Raw genomic sequence first — 12150 nt, forward strand, 5'->3', positions numbered from 1 at the left:
TAACAAAATTGAATTTTTCAATCAACAAAACTCTAACAAAAAAATGTCAAATTCAAAAATATTCAAAACTAAACGTCATTTGTATTCATAATTTTGTTTTGTTTTCTTGTGTTCGCTTGTATTTTTTAAACGTTTTGGTCCTCAAATTTATGAAAAAATAGCATCTTTATAATTTATAATATCAAAGAAATTCATTTTCTCAATATTTTCTTCAAAACAGCTTTGACAATATTTTTGTTCAGATTATTCCATAGAATAAATTTTATTCGTCTCTGAAAGAAGCAGATAGCTTTATTCCTCTATTAAATGTTTTATTACAGGAATAAGCTATATCCGACTGTTGAAAAATTGATTTTTTCTCTATCTGGGGAATAATTACTAACTGACTATTGAAAAATGGGCCCTGATTTTTTTTTTCTGAAGGTCAAACATCTGAAAACAGTAATTTAGAAGCTGTTCAGTTTTTTGCGTTTTCCCAACAATTTTGTATACTGGACTTATTCCGTTCTTTAAACTTACGGTTCAATTTCAATGGCGCAAAATTTTAAACGACTTAGTAAATTCTAAAGCCATTTTAGTAATTTACTAGTTTAAAAATCAGTCTGGTTTTGACTTAGTAACATACTAAATTGGCTTTAACATTTTACTAAATCGTTTAAAATTTTGCGCCAATATCTCTTTTCTCTTTGAAGTCAACGTGTTTGGTATTGCTCATGTTCATTTGCGTTTAATAGCAAATCTCGAAAAATTCTTTACCGATCGCTTGCAAATTTTGACACAACGTTCCATTTACATTCCCATAAGGTTTTTTTATTGTTCCTAACAAGAAAAAATTACATTTTCTGACTTCTAAATTTTTAATATTATTATCTAAATAAATCACGCTTTTCTGTATTACACCCTTATACACCAACTTTGCCGACATAAAAACTTGAGAGAACGTAGGTATTTGGATTGTTGAATCAAAATTTGAAGGCGATCGTTTAAAAACTTCTCGAGATTTGCTATTAAACGAAAATGAACAAGAACATGTGTAATACCAAACACGTTGACTTTAACTTAAGATTTCTCGAAGAAGAAAAGAAATATTAAAATGATGTTAACGGATTTATAAAGAAAAAAATTAGTTCTTTAAGAAACCGTTACATATTAAATTAAAACAAATAACCACGTGATGAGTAATAATCTCAGAAACTGTTAAAAAGCGTAATTTTCGATTTTCTATCAGGAAACGTGAAAAAAACCTTGAAAAATATAATTTGGTTTCTGTACAAAAAAAAAGTTTAATATTGCTGACCAGTGTTATTTTTATGGGATTAATGCTAGCTTGAATTTTTACGGAACCAACAAATTTTAACAAATTAACATTCATAAACATCATCATATTTTGTCTTGCAGACACTGCCAAAAGAAACAGGATGCTTAATCACACCAATTAATATCATATCACCACAAAAATGTCGCCTTAAAACAGCCGACATTGCGGCAAATATGGCATCTTCAATATCATACACATCATCTACACGCACAACCTCGCTTATAAATTTTAATTCAACGCAACTCGCGCTCGAAAACATCATGCCTGGAATATATCTAACCAGAAACTTTTTCGCTTGGTCTGTTGAGAAACTGCACTCGCATGGGTTTACCCACGTTATAACAATTGACAAACATATGCAGAAACTCCAATATACTTCGCCACATCCATCTTTAAGTAACCCCAATGAAAGTATTCATCATACCTACGACATGGAAGAAGCTCATCAGTTGTGTTTCGACGAATTTGAAACGATTGATTTGAATTTTGGTGAAAAGGCTTATCTGACAACAGTATTGCCAAATTGTTACAAGTCGGTGAAATTTATTGATCAATCCTTATCAATCGGTGGCACAATATTGATAATTGACTTTAATGGTGGCGAACAAAAATGTTTGACAATTACCACCGCCTATTTAATGTATAAGAATAACTTAAACTTAAGGTAAGTTGCTGATTTGCATTTTATAATTCATTCCATTTTACTTTTATTTTTCGTCTGTTTTGAATAGAAAAAATTAAGCAAAAGAAAACTTATATGTCGAGAGCCCACAGCAAATTTTGGGAATGGAGTGATAACCAAAATGTGAGTATGCAGTTTTGTAGCCTAATGCATTATAATAACGAATTCAAAACTCTAGAAGCTTTAAATCGCAACCTTTAATGGTTTTCGGGAGGTTTAATATCGCGAGTTTTCCAATTAATGTGAGTCGGCTGAATTGAAATGAAATTCATATTCTGAATATAAGGAATGATGTTCTGTCATTTCCCCTATGTCTGAAGACATCAATCTTGACGATGCTACAAATAGAACTCAAACTAATCATATCAGCTCTATTTTGGAAAGTTCTGAATACAAATAAGCAAAACAAAATATTAAACAGGAAAGTCTCCAAAACAAAGCCGTTTAAACAGCTTATATTTTGAGTTCTATTGATCGCATCGTCAAGATTGATGTCTTCAGGTTTAGAGGAAATGTCAGAGCAGTTTATTTATTTATTTATTTATTTATTTCGTTAAATACTAACGGTACAGATTATACAGATTTAAGATTTAAGATTAACATTTAACATTGGATAAAAAATTAATTTTTAACGATATTGATTGAAAAACATATTCCTTATACTCTGTGATTTAACAATATCATTACAGGAATTAATAAGAACATAGTTTTTATTAAATACATTAATTAACAGATTGAGAGGACTATAAGCGCCATAGTTTGATCTACTAAAGATGTTACAAAGTGACATTTGTCTTCTTACACTATAACGACTTACTGTAAAATTCAATCGGGAAAGGACCGATGGTGTTGAAATCGAACCATTAATTATTCCTATGATAAAACAGAACTGTAAATACTCTCTATGAGCAAAAAGAGATGGCAGATTTATAAGTTGTAATCTATGAGAGTAAGGTGGTATTACAATTCTATCTGACCAGGGAAGGAAACGTAAACAAAATCTCATAAACCTTCTTTGAACGGATTCTAATCTGTTGATATGAGTCGCGTAATAAGGTGCCCATACAACACACGCATATTCAAGAATTGATCTCACAAACGAAACATAGAGAGTTTTAAGGACATAAGGGTCATGAAATTCACGAGTAAAACGTTTAATAAAGCCAAGTGCCTTATTAGCCCTTTTTATTATATAATTAAAATGATCGATAAATGAAAGCTTTGAGTCTAATACTACTCCAAGATCGGTAAAGCTAGACAAAATACATAGATCAGAGGAATTAAAGTTATATTTATGGACAAACCAGTTATTCTTACGCGTAAAACACATTGACTTGCAGTTCTCAACATTTAAAAAAAGACGATTATTGTTGCACCATTCCCAAAATCTTTTCAAGTCATCTTGTAAAAGTTCACAGTCTAATATTGAGTTAATTTTTCGAAAAATTTTCACGTCATCAGCATAAATAAGAGACATAGAGTTTTTTAAGACAGACGGAAGATCATTAATAAATAAAACAAGCATCAGTGTTTATATTCAGAATGTGAATTTGTTTTAATTTAACCCACTCACATTAATTGGAAAACTTGCGATATTTAATCTCCCAAAAACCATATTAGGTTGCGATTTGAAGCTTTCAGACATTTGAATTCGTTATTAAAACGCATAAGGCTATAAAACTGCATACTCACATTTGGGTTATCACTCCACTCGCAAAATTTGCTGTGGGCCCTTAGACTATTAGAACAAAGTAGAACGACACAAGTTCGTTAAAAATTTGAGAACATAAAACAGAAATTCACAGGCTTGACCGTTAAAAATTAAAAAGGGGAATGATTTTTGTTATTCAAATCAATTTATGAATGTACACTTGTTATATTTTCCTCCCCTTAGGAGTTATACCCTTTTTATCACATTTTTAATTTTTGTTTGCAAGACAAAGCTCCAATTCGGCTTAATCTGCTTCTTATGTTGTTGACAATAAATGTTCTACATGAGGCATGCCAAATTCAATGGTTAATAGGGACCACAACAGCGAGATCTAAATTTGTATGGATCGCAAAAAAGTAAAACTAGAATTTTTATATTTATATTTATTCCTTTTAATAAGTAAGAATATCTGCTTGCATTAAAAGGTTTTGTAAAATGTGCAAACGATTTTATAAGGCAGCTTTAAACTTTCCACTTCACAGAAATCTAGAACTTCCAATTCTGAAGATCACTTATCTTTCAAAGGCATAATTCTGCAATTTTTTTTTATATTCAGTTTTAAAGTTCAGTTTTTTTCCCATAAAAATAAAAAATCACTTTTGACAAAAATCGTAAAAAACCACGATTTTTGACACACAATTTGTTTATGGGCAATTTATTTTTCCCTTTCATATACCATTATTTATCCTAAATTTTCCGACCACCCTTATGCTGCTAGTAATTTTTCAACTTTTGCCCTCTTAAAACCGGATTGGCACTGGTCTACATATCCGCGCTCCTAATTCCAGAAAAAAAAATTGATTTAGAAAAATCTCATTACTTAAATTTTTAAAATTTTTTTATCATGTCGATTTTGCAATCAAAATTATTTGTTTTATTTTAATTGATTTTGATTGTAAAATCGGGTAAAGCTTTGTATGGTCATGAAAAAAATTCAATTACACACGAGAGTATGTATTGATTTTGATTTTAAAATCGGGTAAAGCTTTGTATGGTCATTAAAAAAAATTCAATTACACACGAGAGTATGTACACGGAATATTAAAAAAAAAAATAACTATCCATACTGAAATATTTGAATAAAAGCAAAAAAAAAAATTAATTTCTATAGGTCTTAGTAACGATTTAGCTAATGTTTTTTTTATCTCTATCTTCTAGTGATGCTTTTAATAGACTCAAGGCATTTTACAAAAAAGCTGATCTTGATCGATTTTATATTAGTCAACTTTACGAGTATGAACCAATACTTCAGGTTCAACGCGCTCAATCTAGAGGTCACAGTTGTTCGCGTGAACTTCATTCGGCAATACTAAAACGAAAAAAACTTCACGATGACAACCACGATTTGCTGCATTCTAATTCTTTTGCACATTTTAGTAATAATGTCGATGACATCACAATGGAATAATTTATACTGATGACTTGACTTGTGGAAGAATACACAAACACCGAAAAGGCTATTGAGTAATTTTAACCAAATGTACGAGTATGTACAATACTTACGATTTATTATAACCATTTGATATTCAATTGAAACACTATTTTAATATCGATGGTATTGTTTTATTTTATAGTAAGGCCCCTAGTTATTTGTTTAGTATTAATTTCACTTTCTTAAATTTTTAATTATACAAACAAGTAAAATAAACACTATTCCTATGTTTCTTTGTTTTAATTTTACAGTACCTACTCACAACAACTACTGTTTACTCATTCTTTAAATTCATTTGTTATGAATTACCAATTTTTATTTGTTGAGCCAAACTATCTATAAATAAAATTATTTTAATTTTTAATATTATCAAATTGAAACGGAGTTTAAGGAGATTATCTATCTATAATTTGCTTTCAATTTAGTGACTGTTTTTTTATTATATGTATTTGGTTTATATACATACATAAATTTAAGCTTTAAAAGAATAATAAAAAGAAGATGTAATTTTGTATTCAATCAAAAACGGACAATTTTTTTTTCTTTTATATTTTGGTGATAAATAAATTGAATTTTCAGATATATCATTTATGTAATAAGTTTAAACTCATTCACATTTGGGATAAGAAGCAAGAATTAAGCCTACTCCGAACAGCTGCAGCAGCGAAAATTGATGACGAACATGATCTTATTTATTAATTAAGGAAAACCTGCATAACTCAAAAATCTTAATTCCTCAGAAAGGCTGTTTTAAATTTCCAAGTCTGTTAATTTTCTTTATTTTTATCATAAGTTGAAGAAAAACAATCAGCTGTGTGAGGGAAGGTCGTATATTAGGATCTTAGAGGATATAATATATGGAGTGCTTGTTCCTATACCTAATACATTGTAACGTAATAGAAACTAGAGCCCTCTATTAAAGCTTCACGGAACTAACAGCACAAGCACTCCATATATTATATCCTCTAAGATTAGGATGCATTTTTTGGAGAACTATTCCAAATTATGTTGGAAATATCCAAACAGAAATTCCCTGAAAATATGAGCTCTTAATGACTTCATATTTTTAGGTTGTGCACGTGCTAAACAAAATTATTATTAATTCTACAGTTTCTTTTTATATAAATTCCATAGTACCTACTGATTTTGTGTTTTGCAGCAAAACCACCGGGAGCGCTATATTCTTGCAGATTTTATAAAGGGATATTGAGAAAAAAACACATAATACATAGACATAGACATCGTTTTCTATTGACAAGATTCAGAATCAGATTTGTTAATCTGACAGAGAGGAAACAGTGGAAAAAATCTCAGATTTCATGATCTATTTGCGGCTTGAGATTCAAAAAATGAATCTGATGTCGTTTTCTTTCACTCCAATGAGAGTACCCTTTTAGTACTTATTTTTGCACTTTTGAAGGTTTTGTGTTCTTTGACGCCACAAAAGTGTAAAAAAAATTACTCTGGAGTAATTTTTTAGTACTACGGAGTACCCCGGATTTACTCCACATTTTTATGTTTTCTTTCACTCTATTATAAGGAGTACTCTAAATTTTTACTCCTTTTTCTGGAGTGAAAGAACATAATGAGAGTATTTTTTTTTTGTAATTGTGTGTGTGGCTGAAAAAACTCTTTTATTCGGTTTTCAATTTCCTTTTGGAAAAAGTAAAGAATTATCAAAAATAATGGAAGAAATATATATGGCGGAATATAATATAATAGGAAATGGTTGTTTTTGTTAATAACAAATGAATTTTAAAGAAACACTTTTAGCATTTTTCTCTTTTCAAACAAAATTTTAAAATGTCAAACTTCAAATTCATAAGTGTGTGTGAAAATCGGTGTGAATCTGACTAAAAATGTGGAGTAAATCCGTAGTACTAAAATTACTCCGGAGTAATTTTTTTTTTTACACTTTTGTGGCGTCAAGGAACACAAAACCTTCAAAAGTGCAAAAATAAGTACTAAAAGGGAGTCTCATTGGAGTGGAAGACAACGACAATAGTCAGATTTACATTGATTTGCACACACACTTATGAGTTTGACATTAATAATAATAATAATAATAATAATAATAATAATAATAATAATAATAATATAATATATATATGATGTACTTTTGAAGTACATTTTTCTGTACTTTTAATGGAGGGGAGATTTATTTCATCTTGCATGCAAGAAAGAGATAGCTGCTTCACGTATTCTTGTATACAGAAAGTATATAACTGAGTTTTTTCCCGAGCTCCTATCTTTTTTCAGTGGAAAAGAAGTACTTCTTTTACGTACATATTTCACCGGTTTTTTCTGTAGTTCTGCGTTTGCTGGGTGGTTTGATCATTGTTCGTATTTGGGGGTTGTGCAATTTGAGATTGCTTATTTAAGGCAAGTTTCGCAGTCGGAAAATGAGTCTGAAGTAGAAGAGTTCAGAGGGGGATTAACATATTGATTTTGATCTTTATAAATTCTCTTGGCCTCGGCCATGGAGCATTTTTTTTGAGTTTTAATTGTTAAAATTTCTTTTGATTGTTTGTATGCAGGGCATGTTTTGGAAGAAGATGCATGAGCAAGAGAGCAGTTAGCGCATTTAACACGAGTGCATGGTTCAGGGACATGTGGGGAGAGACTACATGTATCGCATTTTGCTTCACCGTTGCATCGTTTACTTGTATGGCCGAGAATTTGACAGTTGCGGCAGCGCATAGGGTTAGGGATGTATTCTGTGATTTAAGCGTTGTAAAAATCAATTTCAACAGATTTAGGCGCCTGGGAAAGGTTAAATGTGAAGAGCATAAGGTCCGTAACTCTTTGTTTTCCCTCTTCGTTTTTAGTGAATTTATACCCGAGTAAAAATAGAAATTGAATCTTTAAAGAAAAAAATCTTGAGCGCCGCACCACCGCTGCACCACCGCCGTTTGCAGGAATTTTCGCCGCACCCACCGCCGAACCACGACTGCAGCACGTCCGCACTATTTCATTTTGAATGAAAAATGAAATAGTGCGCCGCACCACGACGTGCTGCAGTCGTGGTGCGGCGGTCGTACACCGAATTTTTCATTCAAAATGAAATAGTGCGGACGTGCTGCAGTCGTGGTGCGGCGGCGTTGGTACAGCGAATTTTTTTTTTATGTTTTTTTTCATTTTTACTTGCGATATAGGTACTATAGGGCAAGTTTAGGATTCGTAAAAAAAATCGAACTCGAGATAACAATTTTACATGACATTACGATGATGGAGAATGCCAAAAAAGTGGGTCCGGCAATTCTGTCTGTCTGTCTGTCTGTGTGTCTGTCTCTATCTGGAGCTGCAGCCTAAACGAGTGAAGTGATTTTCTTCAAACTTGGTGGTTAGCAGTTTTTGGTGATTCCCTAGAGGGGAAATTGAAATTTTTTTTTTATGACCAAAACTAACGGTACCTGCCATATAACGGAAATAGAAAAGTTAATTTTTTTCAAAAACGGCTCTAATAGCCCAGTCGAATTAAACATTTCAAATGGAAAAAATTAGATCGTGCAATTTTTTTTCATAGGACGGTAGAGGGGATTACTGAGAGCTTAAAACCAGTTTTTCGGGAAAATCGACCTTGTGCTTAAGCCGCCATCTTGGATTAAAGGTAAAATACGTTTTAGTGAATAACTAGGCCATTTATGATTTTTGACAAAAAATATATATGTAAAACTTGTAGAAAATTTTATTTTCTATAACTTTTATCTTAATAAATTTTTCTATATGACCCATATTTTCCGAGTTAATTTAAAAAAACTATACCCCTACTCAGCTTAAACTTTATATCCGCTTTGATTATAGATTTTAAGATCAACGCAATATGGGAGTGTTTTTATATGTTTTTGGGGATGATAAATCTAGCTGCAATGTTTGTTTTTGCAAATTCCTGAAATTTTATAAACAAAAGGAACTGTCTCAAAATCGGTAAGTGTCGTTTTAAACATAATAAGTAAATATTATAATTGATGTCTAGCAAGACAATTAAGTCTTTGAATTTTTCAAATCGGTTCATAAATGCCTGAGATATGACCAATTGTTTATAATAAAAGCTTAAAAGAGAGAGTGAGTTATAAACAATTGGCCATATCTCAGGCATTAATGAACCGATTTGAAAAATTCAAAGACTTAAATGTCTTGCTAGACATCAATTATAATATTTACTTATTATGTTTAAAACGACACTTACCGATTTTGAGATAGTTCCTTTTGTTTATAAAATTTCAGGAATTTGCAAAAACAAACATTGCAGCTAGATTTATCATCCCCAAAAACATATAAAAACACTCCCATATTGCGTTGATCTTAAAATCTATAAACAAAGCGGGTATAAAGTTTAAGCTGAGGAGGGGTATAGTTTTTTTAAATTAACTCGAAAAATATGGGTCATATAGAAAAATTTATTAAGATAAAAGTTATAGAAAATAAAATTTTCTACAAGTTTTACATATATATTTTTTGTCAAAAATCATAAATAGCCGAGTTATTCACTAAAACGTGTATTACCTTTAATCCAAGATGGCGGCTTAAGCACAAGGTCGATTTTTCCGAAAAACTGGTTTTAAGCTCCCCTCTACCGTCCTATAAAAAAAATTGAACGATCTAATTATTTCCATTTCAGCTTAATTTTTTGTACATCCCGACTGGGCTATAACGATTTTGGTTAAAATTTTTGTGTGTAGTACTACACATAATAGCCAACTTTTTAAATAAAAAAAATATTTTTTGTACCGTTATTAACGGTACCTGTCATAGAACGGTTTTTTTCGTTTCTGAATATCTCGTACAACATTAACCCGATTTAAATGAAAATTTTTATACAAAAGTGTGTAAGTAAAGATAATATTAAAATTTTAGAAAATTTTCAAAAAACGCATTTTTGGTTTTTTTAAAAATATTTCAAAATTTTTTTTTGAAAAATCAATTTTTTGAAAACGGATCAGTGAAAAATTTTGAAATTTAGTTTTTATGTGTAAATTAATTATTTCTTCAAAATGGCATACCAACTTTTTTTTTGAAAAATGTTAAAAAATTTTTATATACAAAAAATTATTTTTTTAAAAAACGGCTCCTACAATTTTCAAAAAATTTTTTTCTAAAAATACCTTTTTATACAAGAAATAAAATGGCATATTTTTTATTTTTTTTTAAGATAATTTAAAACGGAGTTTAATTAATTATAAAAACAGATTTAATCTTTTTATACTACTTTTGAAATTTCTTCAAAATATCAAATTTTAAATTTCTTGAATGAAAAGCTTTAACATTATAGTTACTTTAAGCATAAGAGCAAGTACGTGCGACCCCAGTCGTGCAATTTATTTCAAAATGAAACGGTGCGGACGTGCTGCAGCGGTGGTGGGGCAGTTTAGAAATTTTTGATCATAGTGCGGACGTGCTGCAGCGGTGGTGCGGCGGTTTAGAAATGTTTGATCATAGTGCGGACGTGCTGCAGCGTAGGTGCGGCGGTAAAAAAGTGGTGCGGACGTGGTGCAGCGGTGGTGCGGCGGAATTCCATTTTTACTCGGGTAGATATCGGTGACTCCTTGTGGTGTCATCTCTTTGATGATTTCTTTTTCAGGGACGTTAATTAAACAAGATTCGTTTAATTTATCTTGGAGTTTGACAATAACGGGGCATTTAGCTAGGGCTAGGTTGTTCACTTTGAGAAAAGTATAAACTGCTTTTTGCAACTTAACCAAAATGAGTAGATTACCATCTCTCAGTTGTGTTATTTGCTCGTATTCTTTGCTTATGTTATCGATAGATTTTTTAAGGAGGAAAGGGTTGAAATGGGATTATCACTGGATTTTGGGGAAATCACTAAGAACTTCGGATTTTTCACAGTTGGGATTGTTGGAAGATCAGGGTTTTTGTATAAAGGAGTGAGATTTGTTTTATATTTTTTATTAGGTTGGGACAAAGGGACCGAATCCACGTCAAGCGGTAGATGCCTGAAACGCGATCCCCCCTCCCCGAGGACATTTTTACTCGCAAGATGAAACACTCACGTGTATAAAAGCTGACAAAGAAGGGATAGCAGAAAGAAAACAATGGGTAGATAAGAAACAACGGTGTAACGGGAAAACCGGTTGTTGCGCTTGGCAGCAAAAGAAAGAAAATCAAACAGCAGAACGAACGATGCTTATGGTTCGGACTTCGGAGGTTAGACGGTGACTGAATTTTGAATTTAAATTTATGCTACACTGCTAAAAATTTCAGGTGGAACTTAGAAAACGCCGTCACTTTTTCTTGGATGGCAGCATCCAATTTATAAAATGTAATGATTTATAAAATGTAATGACGTCAAAAAAAAAAAAAAAAAACAATATCGTTTCCGACGATAGTGATTATTGAAGTAACGGAAATCAAATCATCGTCGAAATGATATCGTTTTTCGATAATCGAGTTACGGAATGAACCCCAGCTTTTTCGCGTTCTCTATCTTCAAAGTCTGGTTTAATGTCAAGTTTGATTTTTTTCACGAATGCATAACTTGACCTAAATACCTACCACAAGTACAAAACAGAAAATCGTCTTATTGTTGGTGCATTGCATTTGCTAAACTTAATGACTCAAGTTGAGATTGTAGAAAACGAACTTTGTTCATTTTCTTTTAATAATGTTTGACAAACTTAACATGCCCTTTTATAATAAAATACTGATATGCATACGTAAACAAGATCACAATAGAGTAAAGCCTCTAGGTAGGTAGGTAAGTACATAATATTATTATCGTCCCGTCTCGTATTATCATTGTCAGTAGCCCACAATAATAAGTTTTATTTTTAAAACCAACAAACGAAAATAAAAAATAATATGTAGGTAAGTATGTATAAGAAAAACAAATTGTAAAGAAATAAAACTCAGAGAAAATGAGAGCATTTCCGAGTGGTGATGGTGAGACACGCTCACAATATGAAGAAAGCAGATTTAAACAATAAAATTTTGATAATACCAATTAGAAACGCCTGTCCAGAGCTCACTGTCATATTACGGTGACCATT

The 12150-nt window shown here is 31.3% G+C and overlaps 1 protein-coding gene across 3 annotated transcripts in view; it reads left to right on the forward strand.

Annotated features, from left to right (window-relative positions):
* The window catches only part of LOC129912525 (uncharacterized), a 68973-nt gene extending 63386 nt beyond the window's left edge, over positions 1-5587 (forward strand). For 2 of the 3 annotated variants that reach the window (XM_055990815.1, XM_055990814.1), the window contains exons 2-3: positions 1399-1982; positions 4870-5587. In XM_055990815.1, coding sequence (XP_055846790.1) covers positions 1492-1982; positions 4870-5119 — 741 coding nt within the window. In that variant the 5' untranslated portion in view covers positions 1399-1491 and the 3' untranslated portion in view covers positions 5120-5587. The remainder of the gene's footprint in view (positions 1-1398; positions 1983-4869) is intronic. The other variant, XM_055990813.1, reaches the window with a different exon arrangement.
* The last annotated feature ends 6563 nt before the right edge of the window (positions 5588-12150 follow it).

This window comes from Episyrphus balteatus, chromosome 2 (assembly GCF_945859705.1).
Source record: "Episyrphus balteatus chromosome 2, idEpiBalt1.1, whole genome shotgun sequence".
NCBI classification, from domain to species: domain Eukaryota; kingdom Metazoa; phylum Arthropoda; class Insecta; order Diptera; family Syrphidae; genus Episyrphus; species Episyrphus balteatus.